This window comes from Pelodiscus sinensis, chromosome 20 (assembly GCF_052426305.1).
Source record: "Pelodiscus sinensis isolate ZL-2025 chromosome 20, ASM5242630v1, whole genome shotgun sequence".
NCBI classification, from domain to species: domain Eukaryota; kingdom Metazoa; phylum Chordata; order Testudines; family Trionychidae; genus Pelodiscus; species Pelodiscus sinensis.
This window is the reverse complement of record NC_143071.1, coordinates 2784558-2806245: the sequence shown is the minus strand read 5'-3', so window position 1 is coordinate 2806245 and position 21688 is coordinate 2784558. Positions and strand designations below refer to the sequence as shown.

General features: G+C 49.3%; 1 protein-coding gene across 6 annotated transcripts in view; it reads right to left on the bottom strand.

The window, feature by feature from the left end:
• Nucleotides 1–388: 388 nt before the first annotated feature.
• The window catches only part of RPTOR (regulatory associated protein of MTOR complex 1), a 306816-nt gene continuing 285516 nt past the window's right edge, over nucleotides 389–21688 (bottom strand). For 4 of the 6 annotated variants that reach the window (XM_075904085.2, XM_075904088.2, XM_075904089.2 and 1 more), the window contains 7 exons: nucleotides 15374–15480; nucleotides 8733–8860; nucleotides 8230–8316; nucleotides 5130–5246; nucleotides 4996–5025; nucleotides 4388–4517; nucleotides 389–3060 (listed from right to left, as the gene is read on the bottom strand). In XM_075904085.2, the coding sequence (XP_075760200.1) occupies nucleotides 2992–3060; nucleotides 4388–4517; nucleotides 4996–5025; nucleotides 5130–5246; nucleotides 8230–8316; nucleotides 8733–8860; nucleotides 15374–15480 (668 nt within the window). In that variant the 3' untranslated portion in view covers nucleotides 389–2991. The remainder of the gene's footprint in view (nucleotides 3061–4387; nucleotides 4518–4995; nucleotides 5026–5129; nucleotides 5247–8229; nucleotides 8317–8732; nucleotides 8861–15373; nucleotides 15481–21688) is intronic. The other 2 variants (XM_075904086.2, XM_006119354.4) reach the window with 1 other exon arrangement.

The following is a 21688-nucleotide window of genomic DNA, read 5'->3' as shown; positions in this document are numbered from 1 at the left end:
GAGCGAGATACGGTTCTCCTTAACCACTGAGGACAGGACAAGAAGCAATGGGCTTAAATTGCAGCAAGGGAGATTTAGGTTGGACATCAGGAAAAACTCCCTGTCAGGGTGGTTAAGCGCTGGAACAAATTACCTAGGCAGATTATCGATTCTCCATCACTGGAAATGTTTTAACAACCAGTTAGACAACCGCCTGTCAGGGATGGTCTAGATAATACTTCATCTCGCCTCAGGGCAGGGGACTGCACTAGACGACTTATCGAGATCCCTTCCAGTCCTGCAATCCTCTGACTTCCCCTTTCACCCGCCATGACTTGTTTTTCTGCTCTCAAGAGCCGGCAGCGTTGCCTCCCTCCAATCATTAGAATAAAACGACCTGACCATAGACTGTGTCTGCATTTATATTTTATTAACCATTTATTGTTCATATTTATTTGACTCTCACATTACAATCTTGTAGTTTATTTTTAATAGCTTTTTTATTTTTGTAAAATAAATAGAGAGAAGTGAACTTTTAGGTAGGAAGCTCTCCAGAGCCTTGGTTAAACTTCATGATTGAATGTTTGCATCGGGCCTGTGAGACCAGACACACGCGCACCCTCCGATGAAAGCGCAACAGGTGGAGTCAGTTTAAAACCTTATTCCTGGCTGCACAGGCTGGCAGGGCGCTCAGGGGATGCTGGGAAGGAAGACAAAGCAGCTTCCCACAGCGTCCCTTTGCGTTTTGCCAGGTAGCTCTTGCTCTTTGAACAAATCCACTGATCGAGGTTAAAAATCGATGGTGTTTGTAACTAGTGCATGTTAGTCAGTGATCTGCTAATCCCAACCTCTGTCTCACCCCTGGCCAGCACAGCTGTCCTTGGCCATTCCCTGAGCACAGAGCCCTACGCAGAGTGACGGGCATGGTAGCCAGAGAGTCGACACTGGGTACCACTGGGGACTGTAAACCTGTGTATAACAGCAGCTCAATGGGCCACCAAGGCCCACAACCTTTTATTAGCCCATCACTAACTTTTGGGAGTCCACATATTAGAAACACACAGCGTTTTAGGTACAACAGCCGGATTTCCCTCCATAGCCATCGATTCGGCATCCCGCGAGGCAGCACGCAGTCCACCGGAGGGCACAGAAAACTGCAGTTGTGCTTGTGAGTGGGGAGAAGGCCCCAGCTGGGGTACCTGCCTCACTCCCCACAGCTCATGCCACTCTGCAAAAGGAGTACTTGGCGATCTGCAGTCAGCAGCATTTTCTGTGTTTCCTGGAACAAACCCCTGGCCAGTTCCGATGCCAGGCCATTGCCTGGTTGAACGAGCATCTCCGACCGCCAAAGCATCTGGCACGTCCTGCGCAGCCCCCGGGTCAGACAAACCCAGAGGAGGTCAGTGCGGGAGGGGAAGCTGCTGTTCACACTAAGCAACAAGGTTTTTCTTCTCTCATTGACACTATCGTCATTGTCTTCGGCACCTCGGTTGGCCTGCGAGTAACGACGGGACCAGAATTAGAACAGAGTTTGCCTAGACTGGATCGCTTAGCATCAGCGTGATACTTGGCAGGGCTTTGTTCTTCCCAGCCTGTTGATTTGCAGCGAGACAGAGTTTTACTGGGGAAATCGGCCCTTCAGATTTGCCGCCTCCTTCCCCACATCAATCTCCAGACACATCCTGGATCCCATGGGACTAGAATCTTCATTACAGACGGGGTATCAGCGTCTCCCCGAGACTGGGGACAACAGCATCTCGCACCAGGCGGAGTGATCTGCTGTGGGCTCCTCTCCCCCCAGGGCAGCAGCGATTCTCTTGTGATCAGAACATACACGTGGCTGCCTACACGTGGACGTGCCAATGCACTGAGTGTGTGCCTGGGGCCACACAGACATGCCTGGATTCATAATATGGACAAAGGTGCATTCAAGCGCACATGGGCACAGGTAGGTGCACAGAGTCACGGGGGAGAACATATTCATGCCCATTAGCTAGCAGAATATTAGCACTTCTGAGCGAAATGAAAGCTTGCGGTTTAAGGCAGGGGTACAGCGAGCCAGGAACCCCTCTCTGTCTGTGCAGTTGTCGGGACATCTCGTGTGCTTTGGGGGTGTACTGCAGGCAAAGGGACAGGGACCCCTGAAACAACGGAGGGAATGAGAGTCTCCCACCACACTCAAGTGCACCGAGACACACACCTGCCCAATCACAGAAAGCAGTTACATCAGGGACTCCACCCAATTTCCTTAGGGCACTAAGGACATGGATCATTTCCTTGTTTCACCTTCGTTTGGATCTGGAGCTTTATGGCAGGTCAGTTTTCCACCTTGGTGCTATTCTCCTCACCTGCGACCCCCTTCCCTCTCTCTCCTTGCTGCCAGGCACGTTCATCTGCTTGCTCTGTCCGTGCTTCCCCTGGAGAAGGAACATGAGCGAGGGAGCCCAGGAGAGGATTTCCTGTCTCTCTTCTCTCCATCACTCAAGACCAGGTGTGATATTCACCAGGCAGCCAGCTGAGATCCTGTTGCCTGCCAGAGAGGCTGTTCTTTGGCACAGGGTAGGTGGCAGGCGGAGGGGTCAGTAGGGGGGTGAGAAAGCATGGAGCTGGAGACAAGTCTGGACTTCATGCCGTAAGTTAGCTCCACCCCCATGAAACAAAGGAACAAAGACTGAAACAAAAAGCCCCTCGCAAAGCTATTGCCTCATCCAGCCCTTCGGAGCCGCGGAACCGTGTTTGTAACAGAGACGTGACCGCTGAAAGCAAAAGAGAAAGCCGTTCCTTTGCCGTCGTTCTTAGGGGTTACGGCTAAAAAGAAAATAGGAGATTGTCTCTTTCCACCTCTCAAAATCATCAGTAGCTAAGTCAGAAGAAAAAAAGTATTGTTCAAGTGATGGGTTGCAGCAGCAGCAGCCAACACGAAACATTCAAGTCGATTATTCCACTATATACATTACAGGTGAGACATGGCCCTGCCCGCTGGGTCGTTCCCTTTCTCCGATGAGGCTGCTGTTATCTGATCCGCTTTTCCACCGAGTACACCGAGATGTAGTAGTCATTGCTTCCAACGGCCAGGTGTGGCTGCGGGAGGGAGAGCAAACAAGTGAAACAGGCAAAGCAATTTAGGCTACAAGATACAAATATCCCTCTCTGGAGATATTTAAGAACAGGTTAGATAGACATCTGTCAGGGATGGTGTAGACGGAGCTTGATCCTGCCTTGAGGGCGGGGGGCTGGACTCGATGACCTCTCGAGGTCCCTTCCAGTCCTATTATTCTATGATTCTATGATTCTATGAAATCAGTCCAGGCACGGAGCCTCAGCGTTCTGGGCAAAGCGGGCCAAGCCCAAGGGAACTTCTAGCTGGGTCTGCCAAGGTAGCTACAACAGACCATGTTTTTCTCTCTGGCCTGGGCTATCTGTCAGAACGCCGGATGTCACTGTTGCAGCCAAAGGAAAAATTATGGTGGCCATTAGCTGCCAACTTCTAGCATAATTCTTCTAAATGACCAGAAACGTTGTTACAAACAACCCCTTGGACTGAGCACTAGCGCACGGTGTGTCCAGGAACCCAGGAGCACTTCCAGGTTTGGAAGAGATCAGGACCGGAGAGCTACTTTGTTTGCTTCGCTTGAGAGAGACAAAACGTTCAGAACTGCCATTGCGCATCCCCTTGTCCCACCCCCTAAGTCCAAGGACAGCAAAGAGTTTGGGGTATCCCAAAGGAAGAAATTCCCAAGTGCATCTTCCTGGGCTGTCAAAGAGGGTTTTTCATGTGGGTGGTGGCAGCGTACCACCCAAGGACAGGGAATTGGTGACCTTAGGAAGTGTTTTAAGCAGAAGCCCTTAGTGGCAGGGTATTTTAAAATCTTCTGCGGGCCCCCACATTCTGCACTTGACGTGCCAGAATGGGGAGCAGCCGTGACAGTGATGCTATCTGTTTTAGAGGAAGAGGCACAGAATACAGAGGTGCTTGCTTCATGGGGGGGGGTGCTGGTGGAAAGCACTGGCCCCATAGAGAACCCGGTGGTGGTGCTGAATTAACCCACCTTACGGAATGTCTCTGGTACAAACTGCCACGAGGGAAACACAAAATGAAAAGGCAATTCCAAAGTAAAGTGAAAAAATGGGCAACTACCAGATCAGCAAGTCAACCAGCGAGCGGAAGTCGCTCAGAAGTTTGGAGTCCTGCTCTAGCCCTTTGTGGACATTGCTGCACCTCAGAATAGCACGTGTGGCTGATGGAACAGGATCGCGATGCACTGGGAGCAGGGTGCAGGGAAGGCACCTGAAGCAGCTACGTTGCAGGTAGGGCACTTCGGACATTGTGACCGACCCCTTTTTCACAGACACTCAGAACTGCAAAAAACACCCCCCCCCCCCTAGAGTTTAAAAAGAAAATACAGACCCAGTGAGGATGGAAAGCCAGGCAGCTGATGGCTCCGACTCTCTGTCCCATAAATCCATCATAGTATTTGATATTGTTGATCAGTTCTCCATTGCCATTGTAGATTGCAGTGAACTGGTTCATCGAGCCACTGGAAGGGACGAGAGAACAGAACGTACTCACCTCATTCTGGCAATACGACTGATATCTACATAAAGGGTTTTCTACTCACTACCGCTTGGCTACTGAGGCAGGAGTCATTTATAAAGCAAAAGTGTCTCCCACAAGTTCTTATAAGCAGAGAGATTGGTTTTAATCCACGCTGCTGCAGCCTCAGCACAGAGAGATTTACAGACAGGCTCAAACGGAGGATTTACCGGTTACGCTGTACATTCAAAGACGGAAAATATATACAGACAGTAGAAGTACAAGTTCACCTGAGGTGAGTCTCCCGCAGCTACCACGGCACCGCGATTGTGAAGAGGATGCCGAGGCCCCTCCCCAGCCAGCCACACACCTGCTGCCTTTGAGTGGAGGGAGTCGGACACACTGACAACTGGCAAACCCTGCACCATCACTGTGTGTCACCAGTGCAAAGGTTTCAACAACACATGAAAGGGTTAAAATACCTGAACTGCACACATGGGAATGACACCACACTGGTCATAGCAAAGGGGAAAAAAGAGAGACGAAAGGGGTTTGTAACGCTGGATTTCTTCTTCTCTTTGCTGCCCAGAGGAGGTGGGGTGGGGTCAGAACCTACCATGCAAACAGACTGGCCTGCGGGTGAATGTCCAGGGCCGTCAGCCCTTTGACTATCTGAAGGACCTTCACGGACTCTGGCATCCGGGGGTCGAAGAATCGGACGTCTCCATTCACGCTATCAACAGAGGAGTTTCACAGCATTAGACTCCCCCCACAGGGAGAGCAGCCTTGAAAGCCCCAGCGAAAAAGCCACTCGGCTCCTGTGAACGGACCACCATTACGGACGGCAGCACCGTAACTGGGCATTTTAGCGCCCAGGGCAGGCAAGCATCATTGTGCCTCCTAGTGTTTTCCATTGTCACTCCTCTGCCCACATGGCTTTGTGCCCTGGACAGCTGCCCTGCCCTGGTTACGACCCTGATGGAAGGACCATGCCAAAGGAGAGATTTTAGGCCAGTACTCCCTCCCTCAGCTACAGAAGGATTGATGGTGTGCTAGGAGCTGTACACACAGAAAGGAGAGAACAGTCACCGCGCCTAAGAACGACTCTTTTTCCCCACCGCCATTGACAGTGCTTTTGTTGGCATGTCCCGCTCCAGATTCTCCTCTTCCTTTCAGTGTGACTTCTACATTCCATCAGCAGTCAGTAACCCGAGGGGCTTCTACGAAGCGACCCGTTATACCAGTTCATTGGACTTTGGTTCATAAGTCCCTGCTGTTCCGAATACTCTTTGTTCAGAATCGTGTCAGCAAATCCCGATTAACAGCTTGTATCTTCAAAGGGCTGATCTAGGGGAAGCTACTGGCGCAGAACAGACCAGACCCCAGATATGGCATACATGGTATGACAGCAATCAGGAAAAGGTTCATGACTGATCCGACTAGGGATGTTAACAATCGTGTATGAGTGTAACTGTGTAACGGTTGAAAATCTCAGTGGTTACATGCTGCGGGCTCGGCAGTGTAAAGCTATGAATAAAGATAAGTGAGATTTAAACTGCCCTGTGGAACCAAAGGCAGGTTCTAACTAATATGAGGCTGTCAATCTCCACTGGGTTGAATGCTGCTGAGATCCCCAGCGATAATCAGTAGTCAGTGATTCTGCACTAGGGGTCATTAGAAAGACACTGATCACCTTTAACACAGCTGTTTGTGAGCACAGTGCTTATTAAAGATGGTTGAGATTTTTGAGATCAGGTGAAAATTCAATCGCTGATTATTCCTTAAGCAGATGGGTTATTAAAGGCTGTTTAATTTCTAGGCACAGGTGGTGCTCTGTACTCTGACTGGGATGTTACAATTTGGTTAACTAGGTAACCGTGTAATGGCTGAAAATCTCAGCATGGTTACACACAGCTCCCAGGAAAGTGGCTTCGGTGCCCTGTTGCATCAAAGCCGCCTCCCCCACTGAGTGTAACCGATACCATTAACCAATAAGCAGCAGCATATTGGTTAAATGATTATTTAGTTACACTCTACCATCCCTAACCCTGATATGCACTTGACATATTTCCCCACAATGAAGCACAATTAGGGAGTGAGTGTAAGGTGCCGCTAGCTGGGCCTACCTCTTGTGATAAGATTTCAGAATAAGAATTTTTAAAGGGCTGCTAGAGAAGAGGACGATATTATCATGTCACTGGCACTTAGATCAAAATGGCCAGATAAAGAACCATTCAGCCAAGGTGTCATGGTCCCTTCAGCCATATGAGTGAGCTTCCTCTAGCGATCTGATTAAAATGGTCAGTTCTAGGTTATACACTATGGGTATGTCTACACTTGCACCCTCTTTCGAAAGAGGGATGCAAATGAAGAGATTAAAAATTGCAAATGAAGCTGGGATTTAAATATCCCATGCTTCATTTGCATATTAGCTTTATGGCGCTATTTCGAAATAACAGACGCTATTAAGTCGCGGGTATTTCGAGAGAAAACTCTTCTCTTGAAATAACTGGTAAACCTCATTGTATGAGGAATAAGGGTTATTTCGATAGAAGGGTTTTCTCATGAAATAACCGCGTCTTAACAGTGTCTTATTTTGAAATAGCACCGTAACACAAATATGCAAATGACGCCTGGGATATTTAAATCCTGGCTTCATTTGCAATTTTGAATCTCTTCATTTGCATCCCTCTCTCAAAAGAGGGTGCAAGTGTAGACCCTTATTCTCTGATGCTCCATGAGCCAGAGAAGAATCCTCTATGATCCTGCTGGGTAATTATGGCAAATGTCTGAAGCATTTCAGGAAATAGTTATACGGGAACCAACTACTGGCGAGAATTCGTTTCTAAAAGCCATTGTTCCTGGATCCAGCCATTATTCAATGCCAGACGGCATTCCTTTCAGGAGAGCAAACGAACTGTGAGATGGCTCGTTTAACCAGAGTCCAGCGGCTTGGGGATGGGGAAGCAGAGACGTCTCCTGTCTTTTCGACACTGCCGAGGACGACGTGGGGGAGAGGAAGTGAATAACTGTTCCTTCAGACCGAGGCATGCAAGACCGGGATGCGGGCCTGGCTCCCTGGGATTGCTGAGGGAGATTAGGAGGAAGATTAAAAACTCTAATACGGGAGCACTACAAATCTGGCAGCTGCGCCAACTTAAGCCCCTTTCTAAAAATCATGATAAATGTTGCCACTCGATCCCTGCCTCGGGAAAGCATTCCGTCCTGGGGAATTATGTTCTGTTTTCATTCTGTAAACAAGGAAGAGCATCTCTGTGGACAAAGTGCAGCTTGGTGACCATAAATTGTAGCTTGCTGTCCCTTTAACAGGCAAATAAATATCGGTGGCTCTCCACACAGTGTTCACTGAGCAGCAGAAATGGATGTACGGGTAGAAAATTGCTAGACGATGAATAAACCAGCACAGCAATATGCCCAGAGGATGCGGAGTGACCACCTTCCTTTCTTATGTCCTCTCACATAAGATCTCCACAAAGTGGTTTGTGACAAGGGAGCAGACACGGAGCATACAATGTCTCTTAGCAGCCCCTCACGCTCTTCCAGGTAGGGTACGGCTTTCTTTTCTTCTCCCTCCCGCCAAGTTTTGGAACAGAAGTTAATGGCTGAGCCAAAATGCCAAAGAGCCGAGCTTTCCACCCCTGGGGTAGACATACCGGGACCCATTTTAAACGTGGAGGAAAATGTCTCTTTTTTACCTGACACTCATGATGTTGCCCTCAGGATGTTTCTGCAAATACGCCTTCACGACCCAGGCGGTGTGCTCCCGGTAGGTCATGACACGGCTGAGGAGCAAGCAGAGAAAGGGGAAACTTTTGGGAAAGAAGACCGAGGAAATCGCACAGAAAGCTGCAGCTGCTGCTTGAAATCATCGAGGTAAAGAAAAGGGCCCTTCCTTCTCACACCTCTGGGCTTTGATAGCAAAACTGGGGGGCTAAAGAGGCAGGTCATGATCCTTGCCGCTAGGCAGCAAGTGGCACAGAGCTCTGAGTCAGCTGAGAAAATGACTGATCCGCCAGGCTGCTGAGGTGGGACAGTGTTAAGCAGCGGGATTGGACACACGGGTGCCCTAACGAAGGCCTAAAGAGCTCGCAGACACATTCTTCCAATGAAGGTTTCTAGGTACTGAATGGCCAGTCAGCTCCAGGGAGGAGACCCTTTGCCAGCCGCCGTGGGCTGAGGAAATGCTGCGGTTCGTTACCATTCACTCAGAGCCATCCTCCGGTCATAGACACGGATGGAGCCGTCGCCGAGCCCTGCCACGATCAACGAGCGGTGAGAATCACACGACAGGCTGGTCACGCAGCTGTCAGCACCGGTGGGGATATCCTAGGGACAAAACACAAACCAGGCTGAAAGGGGAAAAGGCCCCCAAAGTCCACAGCCCAAACCAGGAAACACCGGGTATGTCGACAGTGAGGGTGTGTCTAGACTGCATCCCTCTGTCAGCAGAGAGATGCAGATTAGGCAGGTCGACATTGCAAATGAAGCAGGGATTTAAATATCCTGTGCCTAATTTGCATAAAAATGGCCGCCGGTTTTGCTGACTCAGCACGTCGTTGGCAAAAAGCGGCAGTCTAGACGGGGATCTGTCAAGAAAGGAAGCTTTTTCATCAGATCCCTTATGCCTCCTGCAAGGAGATTTACAGGATCTGTCGACAAAAGCTTTCTTTCTGACAGATCCCCGTCTAGACTGCTGCTTTTTGCCGACAATGTGCTGAGTCAGCAAAACCGGTGGCCATTTTTATGCAAATTAGGCACAGGATATTTAAATCCCTGCTTCATTTGCAATGTCGACCTGCCTAATCTGCATCTCTCTGCCGACAGAGGGATGCAGTCTAGACACATCCTGAGTCTCCAAGCTGGGGCAAGTGATTTGGACTCGCGCTGCAGGACTAAACACTGCAGCACAGATGTGCGGGCTCCAGCTGGTGTCCGGGCACTGAGATCCACCTGCAAGTTTTAGCCCAGAGGCCCAATCCCCCTTTATCTGAGTCAGCTGACCTGAGCTCAGTGCGGCCATGCTGCGGGCTTTATTACAGGAGAGAAGTAGCCTGCTTCTTTCAATGGGCCTGGTGCCGACCCACGCTGTCCTAAGGGTTTCTAGGTATCTCCTCTCCCCTCACCCTGGTCACCAATCAATCTGCCATGTGCCCACGTTCTCCAGCCCCTGAAAGATTACTCACCCTGCTGTTCTACACTCCCCTGGGGGCAGAACTGACCCTCCAGCTGGCACAAATGGAGCACGTCAACGTGGCACTTAGGAACGAGTCTCCCAGCACAGGACATGGGCGCGTGGGGCGGAGCTTTGAATGCAGACGTGTCGACTGCACTTTGACGTCGGGCTCGGCTCCGAGGCCTAGGCAAGGGGGGGCGCTTCGGAACCTGACCAACTGCTTCAAGAGCTGTCCCGGCGCTGTTTTTAGTGCGAGCCCGACAGCTCCAGCCTGCAGATCCCTGCAAGGCTCAAGCCCGCACGCTGTGGAGACACAGCCAGAGATGGTGACACCTTTCTGTCAGGCAGCGAGCCACGGAGGGGGGCTTCCTCTATGGCAATACAATGAGCGCTGTGCAGAGCTCAGCGTTTGGGGATAATAAACCACTGCACACCGAAAGAAAGGGGAAAATCCTTGGTTACGCTCCTCCTAGAAACACCTAATTAATTAAAGATAAATGTCTATTAGGAATTCTTTCCGTAAACCATCCACAGCGGCTGTTGGCTGCAAATGCTGCTAGAAAGGCTAACAAAAGCAGAAGGACGTGAGCTCCAGGGGAGACACATGCGAGCTGAAATGAAATAGCTTACGGCTGAGTCACACATGTTAAAAGAAACCGAACATACAGGAAAGGGGAGATGCAGCAAACGTGATAGGCAGCAGTGTCTGCTCAACCTCCTCCTCAAGGAACGGAGCTGCAGAGTAATAACTTAGTGTGCCAAACCAAAACACAGACAAATTCTGTGCGGCAGTTTAAATGGGCTTCATATAAAGAAATTCCAAACTTCCAGAGCACTAAAAAACCAGAGAAAGCTTGATCTGATCAAAGAGTAAGTCTGTTAAGAGGGAGACATTTCCTATGCATCAAACCACACCCTATTTCCTGGAAGACAGACACCTCAGCAGTGGAGAGCAGCTAGAAGTAACAGACCAGTTAAAAAAAGCTTTGGTACAACAGGCGGCTTTTTGTTGTGCAGGTTTCTGCTCATAATATATGTCACATGAGCACTTAACCCACCATTAACTCTGAAATCCTCTTTGTCCCTGGAAAGAATAAAATGATATTGCCAGAAAACATCTGCCATTAGTCATAATTAGAGTCATTCTGGGTAATAAGAGCCATTCTGTTCTGTTATTGCCGTTTTTACGTTAGCAATGTGTGGCTCTCTCTCCACCTCCCATCGGTAGATCTCAAAACCTTTTAAAGCCACCCTGTGGAGTGGGGAATTATCACTCCCATTTTACAGATGGATAAGTTGAGGCATCGTGTCATCAAATGACTTGCTTACAGTGTTGTTGTAGAAATGCTGGTCCCCAGGATATTAGAGAGAAAAGGGTAGTAGAATTTAACTTCCAGTTTGTATGTGAGTATCTGATTTTTTTTGTCTCATTAAGACCTGGTCTACACTCAGGAGTTATTTCGAAATAACCCCCTTATTTCAAAATAATAAGCAGAGCGTCCACCCTACCAAGCCCTTTATTTCAAAATAATGGGCTGGTTATTTCGATATCTGTACTCCTGCTTTCTTCGGGGAATAACACTTATTTTGAAATAGCGGCCGTGTGGACGCTCAGTTACTGCTATTTCAAAATAACGACTCCCTAGAGTACGTTGAAGTGCTATCTGGGGCACTAAGTTGCGGTAGCGCGTCAACATTAACGGACACTGCCTTGGACTAATTTAGAGGCTTCTCCTGTAGTGGGGGACACACGATTTCGATGTTATTTTGGGAGGTATTATTTCAAATCTATTTATTTCAAAATCATTTCCTAATACCGACATACCCTACGTGACTTTTGTAAGATAACGGGGTGCAAGGGTGCCAAGTCAAGCCTAGAACCCCGCAGTCTTCTCTCGCTTCCTTGCACTAGGATCACAGAGTTTGTGCTTTGGGGGAACCATCAGAAGCCACAAACTGCATACACTTCCAAAAGCATTGCTTTGGAGCATAAGAAGGTAACGCCCCACGACGATACGAATGGAAACACACCTGACACTATTACAGCCGGTCCTCAAGTTGCAAACGGTCGACTTACGACCGTTCGCAGTTACGACCAAAGCTGTTGTAAATGGCGGACCCCGAGTTATGAACGCGATCCGCGCGTACGAACAGCGCGGTCCCGTGGAACTCAATGGGGTCCGACTTGGAACGAACCGAGTTACAGCCAATTGCTTAGTCCATAACCGGTTCATAAGTCGGGAAGAGGCTGTATTCTAATGCTGCAGGCCTTGCCCTTTTTATCTGCCACATACCAACGAATCAGTTGGAATAAAAGGTATACGATCGCGAGGAAGAATTAAGCAACTAAAACCGAGCAATATTTCCAAACAAGGGTAACAATCGAATAGGCACTTTGGAATTGAATTCGCTAATTTCACAACTGAATCCTATTTTTGTTCCTGTGCCCATTCACCTTTTCTAGCTGTCATTCGCAGCCTTTGCTGAATGAATTATTTGCTGGAGACATCTACCTTTGGGAGCTATTTTTACCCAGTTATTCTAACTAAATAAGATCCCTGTTTTTTTTCTCTCTGTAGCAGGAACATGCAGCTTTTGTGGAAAGAAAGTACTTGTTTCACCACTGCATGCAACGTGCCCCAAAGGTATTCTCTGGATGATTCAAAGGGTGGCAAGGCATTTCTATTAGCTTGGTTTACACGGCTCCATTGCTCCGGGTGCAGAATCTCAGCTTTGTAAACTGACTAAGTGAGGAAGTTTGGATCATAACCAATTTGTGCAATTAAAAAAATAAGAAACAGAAGCTTTTAGCTACTCTCAATACAATCATTAACGATTCTAATTTAAAATATTTTCACCCTACTGATTTCTGATGTTCCCTAATTTACACTGATAAAATAATATTTGAAAATCATTAAGATTAGCATAGGCTTAATTATGCTGCATTGCAGGGTCAGAAGTGTCATAATTAATGCTCACTGAGAGGTAAATTAATTTCTATGAGCTTTGGAGACTAGTCATTCTTTTCCCTTGCATGGAGGTTCTATTCTTGCAAATCTGCTGCTTTGCCTTACACTACCAACACATCATTTTAATTGGATCACAGTTGACGTGCCAGCTGACAGTTTGTGCGCTCATTTATGTTAAATGGAAATATATGGACAATAGAAATCAAGCTTTGGGGTGCAGGAACATTTTCAAGGTGGAAAGCATTTGGTTGTTCTGAAGGGAATGGTCCTGAAAAGCAAGGCCCCCATCGAGCGGAAAGGAAACCGTTCCAGACTACGGCATCCACGTCAGGACTCGATTCGTGTCGCGTTTCACCTCACCAAACTCTCCAGCTGCCCTGCTTTGAAGGTGGCACCCCCAGCAGCGTAGAAGTACTATGCCATGCCGCCCTCCTGCTGGCAGCGGTGCTGCCTTCGCACCCGGGCCGCCAGCGAGCAGTTCCCGTTGGTGGTGGTGCGTGAGGACGGCTTTCTGAATCCTGCTCCCATTCTGCCCAGCGATACTCCACTCCCACGCACTCCCGCATAGTTTGCTGAATTTTGATCCCCCTCTTGCAGTTGCAGCCACAGCTCTGACAGGGCCTGCGGGATCCCAGTCCTGCTGTAGGGCGCTAACGCCTGTTGGAAAACTAGTACCCCCAGAAGAGCTCTGCATACCTCCGGCAGTGCACCTACCCCTCGCTGAGCACCACAGGGCCCAGAGATGGGTGGGGCTGCGCAGCCATTTGCAGAACCCAAGGGCACGTTCTATGCTTTAGAGTCTGTGGCCACATGGTACTGGGCCCTAGATGCTGATCTCAGTCACACGGGGGCAAGTCAGAAACACCCTGAGTTTACTTGCCTGGTGTGAAACCAAAGAACGTCTCACATACATGTCACCCTAAGCCACCAAGCCCTGACTCAGCAAAGCCCTGGCAAGCCGGAGAGGGTTCAGAGAGCAGCCGGGAGAATGATCAAAGGGTTAGAAAACATGCCTTCAAACGACAAACTCAAACAGCTTCGTCGATTTGGCTCAAGGAGAAGATTAAGGGGTGATTTGGTTACAGGCTATTACTACCTGCAGGGGAAACAAATATTAGTAACGGGCTCTTATAACAAGGTCTAGTGGCTGGAAGCTGAAACTAGAAACATGCCGACGGAAAACTGTGGTGAAAGTCACTAACCATTGGAGCAATTCCCTGGGATTCACAGTAGAGTCTCACTGACCATTTTAAAATCAAGCCTGGATATTTTTCTGAAAATCAGCTTTAGGAAGGATTTTGAGGACGGTCTGTGGCCCGTGTTTCACAGGAGTTCAGACTAGAAGATCAAAGCGGTTCCTCCTGGCCTGGGAATCTATGGACATGCTTCAGGGCATGTGAAAGTGCCATGCGGAATAGGGATGCTTCCCTGACTTGGACTTGGCAGGGGGGTAGGTGGGAAGGAAAGTGACAGTGTTTGACGGATCAGCCCCGTAGGACTTTAGGTGCGGATGCTGCAGTGTCTGAGGGGTGCCTGACTCTCTCCATCATTACCCGGTGCCCTCCCAAGGTGTTTTAGGAGTGGACTTTTACAGGGCGACGGTGTCAGCCACCCGACTGCCCATTTGTGATTGTCAGCCCCTTCCTCTCCCACAGGCAATTGCGTAACATTCAGCACAGCAGCAGCAATTTCCTGATGGGACAATCACTGCCATCTAAGGACAGTATTAGCCTATTTTTAGCTGTCTCGCAATGGGATTTTGCAGCTGAAAAGGAGACCGGCATCATGCGACAAGTCTGCTCTCCAGAGACCCTTGTTAAGTCGCTCTACGGCGTGTGATCTGGGAATACACTCCCGGGGCCTGATTCCCAGTAGGGACGCTAGAAAGTGGTTATTTTAATAATTGTGTAACTGCGAAGGGTTACTCAATGTCCCCTGGGGGCGGGGCTGGCGGTCACTGAACTCCTGGCTTCACTCCCGGGAGCCTCCTGCCATCCCACGTTGCTGCCTCTGTATCAGAGGCAGCAGCCCCTGTCCACAGGGGGCCCGAGCTCCCCGCGGACAGAGGCTGCTCCGGCTTCTGAGTGGCAGCAGTGCGGGGTGGCAGGCGGCTCCCCTGTGCGCTCTTCATTGAAAACTCAGACTGGCGGGCTGGGACTGAGCCAACTGGCCGGTCTGAGTTTGAAATGCAGAGCACATGGAGGGTGGGGGTGGGGGTTTGCTGAGGTTAATTGGGACTGTTGACTGATAAGTAATCGTGTATCGGTTAAACGGTTAGCCAACTAGCCTTTAACATGCCGAATTCCCAGGGCTGTCCCATGGCGGGTGCATGGACAGGAACAACCCGCCCCCCCAGCACTGTTTCCACTCCACTCCACCCCTTCCCCTAAACCCCCACCCCTTTCCACCCCTACTCCTAGCTCCTGCTCCCATGTCACTTTCCGATTTTGACCTCCTCTCACAAGTGATGCTGGGAGCTGGTGGGGCAGGCTGGGGCCAGGTCGCTTGCTGCTAGTACCAGGCCCCCGCCAACCTCATAGGCTGTCTCCGAACCCATGTCTCCCGAGCATGGGCCAGGTCTCCTGGTGGCTGCCCTAGTCTGTCCTATGCACAGGAGGGCTCGGCTAATTCCAGGGACGAGACTTGTAAGCTCCCACAGCAGTGAAAGGGTTACAGGGGCAGACAAGCAGCGGTTACCTGAACTTTCATTTCTCGATCGGTGTCCCAGACCCGGATAATCCGCACGTCTCCCGATGTCATGAGAAGCCCAGTCTCTTGTTCCCAGTCCACCACCATCCCTGCTCCTGTGAGAAAACACAGGGCCTGGAAATTATTCTTCACATAAACACAGAGGAACCCCACATGATTCCTTCCCCTATGTGTCCTGAGTAGACTGATCTGGCATGGGCGTTGGAGAACCCAGAACAGCTCTGCTTTCAAAGGACTATGGAATCCAGGGATTCCCATGATTTCTCCTCCTCCCCGCAAATCGAAACACTGCATGCGATTAAGAGGAAATGGTTTTACACAAGGAACGGCAAAACTGTGGAATTTGCAGCTGGAAGATATTGAGTTATTAATGGTGATTGCCTATCTCCTAGAACTGGAAGGGACCTTGAAAGGTCATTGAGTCCAGTCCCCTGCCTTCACAGCAGGACCAAGTACCATTCCTGATTAATTTTTGCTCCAAATGGCCTCCGCAAGGATTGAACTCACAATGCTGGGTTTAGCAGGCCAATGCTCAAACCACTGACTATCCCTCCCCCCCGTTAAAACAGCTCAGCGAGACAAGAAAAAAAGCGATGACCATGGAGAAGAACGACATTCTGCCGTTACACTAGCTAGAACGTGTGTCCCAGGGGTCTCAGTCCTCCTAAACTGATTACCACCAGGGGTCTAGAAGAAATTTCCTCCAAGGATACATTTCCAGGGCTTTGCCTTACCCTGAAGCATCTGATAGGCACGTTGGCCGAATAGATGAATCAGTGATCTTTGCTGGTATGGCAATTTTTATGCAACGAATTTCTGTCTGTCACCCCTTCTCCCATTGAGGGGACTGAATGGTAAAAGCCCCAGAGAGAGTCAACAGTGCCTACGTACACAGCGTACTAATGTCCGGGCAAGGTAGCTCCTCTGGATTTGGGAAATAGCAGGTTCTGCAAACTCCTAATTGGCAGGGTAATCTCCAAGGAAGGATTACAATCCAGTTAATTAGAATGGTCTCCCTTGCACTAGCAACAAACTGCCTGCACAGTGCCTAAATGTTCTGCTTTGAGCAGAAAGCCGTACACCAATTATCTTTTGCTTCCTCTGCCGGGAAGCGGACTGACCTTGGGTCTATGGGTGTCCCAGAGAGGTTTTTATTTATACCTAGGTACAGAAATGAAAAAAATCTCCGGGCAAGGAACCCTAGATTTCATTGCATGCACGTGTTCTCGTCTATACAAACCAAGACAGAATCCAGGGTCTCCTCTCTTTTCTCAAGCAGCTTTGCATGGATGCTCTCATGGGAGAGATTAGAACATAGTACCAAATATGAGGTGGCCATTTTTCAGCAGAAGACTCACAAAAGTCAGACACTAGCCCATAACAGATTAGGATGGCAGCCTTTTTCTTGCTTCGATCGGGACCTTGGGTGAACGATTAGTGCTAGAAAGACCCCAAAGAGATACACAGAGGTGCCTTCTCAAAAAGGGACTGTATCCTAGACCTGGAAGGTCAGCTCAAGTAAACAACACAGATGGAATCAACATACCCTAAACCGGGCTTGGCACTGTCTTCACAGTGGGAAACACTCTCATTGGCTTCCCTTGCTCCTTGTGACTACGAAGAGTACTGGCACCGACCAGGGGCACCTTCAGTATTCGATTTAGTGGGTCTTTACTAGACCTGCTAAATCAAACACCAGAAGATTGATCTCCAGCCCGACAAGTGGAGACGTGGCTCCAGTGAGGTTTTGTCTTATCCTGCTCTTCCGAATTAGCACTAGTGGGAACTTAAATACTGTGCAATGCTCTGGTTTCCATTAGAGGCCCACTGCTACCAATTAGCTAAGCAAACATCCCAATGGCCACCCCACGGAAAGAGGTAAAGCTGTTAGAATCAGAAAGGGGATGAAGCACGGAAGTGGAAGCACCCCAATAAATCAGATGCCCGCTTTGAGGACAATGGGATGACTGTTTTGGGCACACGCAGACTTAATTTGCTAACTACTTCCCCTCCTGGAAAAGCACCACTGAGCCCTTTCCTGATCTCCCCTGCACTGCAGGATCAGAAGACACTGGCGTTGATGGTCTCATCTTATTACAGGAAATTCAGGGCCCACAGCTAAGTGACAGCTCATATCTTTATCTTGGGAGTCAACCCAACTGTTACTTTTAAACTGCCCGGCCGCTCTGAGGGCTGCTCGACAACCCAAGCAAACAAGCAGGCAGCGGGGTTTAGCTTATAAGCACTTCAAAGCATTTTCATTTGACATCTTGTTTATGGTCCATGGGACAAGATAAACCTGGCAGGCCTGAGACAGATACTGCCGTGATATGACTCATGGCGCTAAGTAGGCAAGGCTGCTTGGCAGTTTTAAAGCTCCCATTCGTTCCCCGGTTTGAAGACAATTGTCCTCGTCAGTTCAATCAGCAGCAAAATCCCTAAGCCAACTGGAGCCAGCAGACGTTCCTTCACTGGAAGGGGTAAGGAGAACATGAGGGGTAGGGTTTTGGCTGGTGTTGTTGGTGCCAATGATTAATAAGCTCGTTCTAGTGGTAGCCATGGGGAACTTGCCCCTTTCGCAGCCCTTGGGATCTTCAGGTACAAGAGTCGTGAGGATAAGGGGAAGGTGTCTCATCACGAGAGAGTCTACGAGTTGGAAAGAGTGAGAATTCCTACTGGAGAAGGGCACTGTGGGAGATTCCACTTCAGGAGAGAAAGAGGGATGGAAACTTAATGTTGAAGATGCTTCACAGACTGCATCTGGGCCTTTCTTCTGTGCCCCAAAGGAGGAAAGTTCAGATGGGGGAAAGGTTTGCCTGAATGGGCAGGCCGACTTATAGAGTCATAGGTTCTAAAGCCAGAAAGAACCACTGTGATCACCCAGTCTGAACTCCTCTATAACACAGGGCCCCCAAAACAATTCCTAAAGCCAACCTGGTAGAAAACCATCCAATCCTGAACTGAAAATGGTGAGGGAAGATTCACCACTGCCCATGGCAAACTGTTCCAATGATTATTTACCCTGACGGCTAAAATATGTAACCTTATTTTCAGTTTGAATGTGTTAACTTTGCCTTACAGTCATTGGATCGTATTCTGCCTCTCTCTGCTAGGCTGAGAGGCCCTCATCAAGTATTTGTTCCCCATATAAGTAAAGTCACCACTTCGCTTTGTCTTTGACTGAGTTCCTTGAATCTACCGCTATCAGACGTTATTTTCTAATCCTTTAATCACTCTTGTGGCTCTTCGAGTCCTCTCCTATTTAGCAACATCCTTCTTGCCTGCGAATCCCAGAACTGCACGACGACTCCAGCAGGGGTCACAACAGGGGTGGGCTAAAGGGCCTCCGTGGGCCGGATCCGGCCCGCAGAGGCCTTGCTGCTCCCCCCCACCAGGCCAATCAAGGCCCGGGGGTGGGAGGAAGCGCACAAAAGGTCTCCTCCCACCATGCAAGGAATGCACAGCGCTTAGAAGGAGGCGGCCTGATTGGCCTGGGGGCAGAAGTGTGCACAGTCTCCTCCTGCCCTGCTAGGAGCATGCAGCGCTTCTAAACGTGGCACATTCCTGGCAGGGCGGAGGACAAGCCGGTGGGAGGAGACAGCACACACTCCCCCTCCCGCCCCCAGGCCATTCAAGGCTTGGGGGTGGGGAAAACACATGAAGTTTCCTCCTGCCCTGCAAGGGGCTCAACACTTGATGTCAACTGTCAGCTGCTGCTTCAGATGTTCTCTGAAAACATCCACTCCGTGGGCAGCGGCAGTCAAACAAGCAAAGAGAATGTTGGGAGTCATTAGGAAAGGGAGAGAGAATAAGACAGAAAGTATCTTATCGCCTTTATATAAAACCATGGGATGCCCACATCTTGAATACTGTGTACGGATGTAGTCACCTCATCTCAAAGAAGATACAGTGGCATTGGAAAAGGGCAACAAAAATGATTAGGGGTTTGGAATGGGTCCCATATGAAAAAGGATTGAAAGCACTTGGGAGTTTTCAGCTTAGAAAAGAAGAGACTAACGGGGGGATAGGATAGAGGTCTATAAAATCATGAGTGGTGTGGAAAGAGTGAATAAGGAAAAGTGATTTAGTTATTCCCACAATATAAGAACTAGGAGTCATCAAATGAAATTAATAGGCAGCAGGTTTAAAACAGACAAAAGGAAGCTGTTCTTCACTCAGTGCAGTCTCAACCTGTGGAACTCCTTGCCAGAGGATGTGGTGAAGACTAGGACTTTCACAGGGTTAGACAGATTCATGGAGGTTAGGTCCATCAATGGCTATTAGCCAGGATGGGTAGGAATGGTGTCCCTGGCCTCTGTTTATCTGGAAATGGGTGAGAGGGGAGGGATCACATGGGGATTCCCTGTTCTGTTCTCTCCCTCTGGGGCATCTGGCATTGGCCACTGTCGGCCGACAGGACACTGGGCTAGATGGACCTTTGGTCTGGCCCAGTCTGGATGTTCTTAGGTTTTTATGGCTATCCTGGGTCAGACCAAAGGTCCATCTAGCCCAGTCTCCTGTCTTCTGACAGTGGCCAATGCCAGATGCCCGAGCACGTCTATCTCCTGAGACCGGAGGGGGCTGCATCTCAGCTCTCCCCGCTTTAACGTGCTTCTCTCTAGCACACCCTCCCAATCTTCCTCGACAAAATGTGAAATCCAGGTTTGGCCTCATCTGCCACGTACTGCTCCAAGGCGGGCCCTGTGGTCCTCCTATTACCTCAAACAATCAAGGCATGAGAGAGAAAAAACACTTGGCATTCTCTTTGGTGAGAGACTTTGAATTCCCGCAACCTGAGAACAGCTCAACCTCTCGTCACCAGAGGCTGCTCAGCCTGCTGAATTCCAGGCACGCACGCCAACCCAGGAAATCTCAGCTTCCAAGCCTCAATGGCCTGTGGCAGATCACAAGAGCGACCGGCGAGGAACAAAGAGGGTTATACGATACATTTCCCAGCCCTTTCAATGAGAGGCTGTAAAGAACAAATAACTATGTGACTAGAAAATTCCAAACAAGAAGTTTAGCTTGTCTTGAAAAAGAGGAAAAGAATTGGCACATCTCCTACACATCTAAATTATTCACAACTATGTAAAAGAGAAGGCTTCTTTTGCCTGTGAAATATTAATCACAAGAAAACCCCACAATATACAGTGATGCTACTCCTACGTGTTTCCAATTATAGGGTAAGTTTATGTTTATTAAAGCAGGCAGAGGTTTTGAGTATTTCAGGAATGAGAACATGGTAGATTAGCATCTTAAATTCCCAGCACCCGGGATAAAAACACAGAAACGGGGGCTGGTCTCCACGACTCCTTATGTCAATGTAACTTACGTTGCTCGGGGGTGTAAAAAAGCACCTCCCTGAGTGATGTAAGTTACATGGAGTTAGAGTGGTGTCCACACCATGCGATGTCAGCAGGAGATGCTTTTCCATCAGTACAGAGCATCTTCACCCGACATGCTACTGCGGCACGGCCTCACCAATGTAGCACAGTAGCATAGACTTGCCCTGGGATTCAGTAACGGGCTTCACCAATGTTTCCTTTTTGAATTACATTAACATCTCGAGGGCGTTGGGGCTTAGAGCGAGGTCTGGCAGCGGTGGTTTGGCCTACAGGGTAGAACATGTTGGGCAGCCACTCTGCTGAGCCAGTGATTTGCGCCAATGAGCTGGCAGCCTCCTGAAAGCGTACACGATTCCTCCACTCCAAGTGAGCTCTAAGGCTGGATTCTCTCATACATAGGGCCCCTACCAAATTCACACTCCATTTTGGTCAATTTCATGGCATAGGATTTAAACAATTGTAAATTTCACGATTTCAGCTATTTAAATCTGACATTTTATGGTGCTACAATTGGGGTCCTGACCCAAAAAGGAGTGTTTTGTGTGTGTGTGTGTGTGTGTGTGTGTGTGTGTGGGCTTTGTAAAGTGTGAGTGTTTTGTGTGTGTGTGGGGGCTTTGTAAAGTGTGTGTGTGTGGGGGGGGGGGGGGGGGCTTGTGGTACCGCTACTCTTCTTTCTGGGCTGTTGCTGGCAGTGGCGCATGCTTCTGAGCTGGGCAGCTGGAGAGCAGCAGCTGCTTGGTGGGAGCCCAGCACCGAAGGCAGAGCCGTCGCCAGCAGCAGTGTAGAAGAAAGGGTGGCATGGTATGCTAGTGCCATCCTTACTTCTGTGCTGTTGCGGGTGGGACGCTGTCTTCCGAGCTGAATGTCCAGTCAACAGCCACTGTTCTCCAAACACCCAGCTCTGAAAGCGGCATAGAAGTCAGGGTGGCAATACTGACACCTCCCCGCCCCCCGCTTT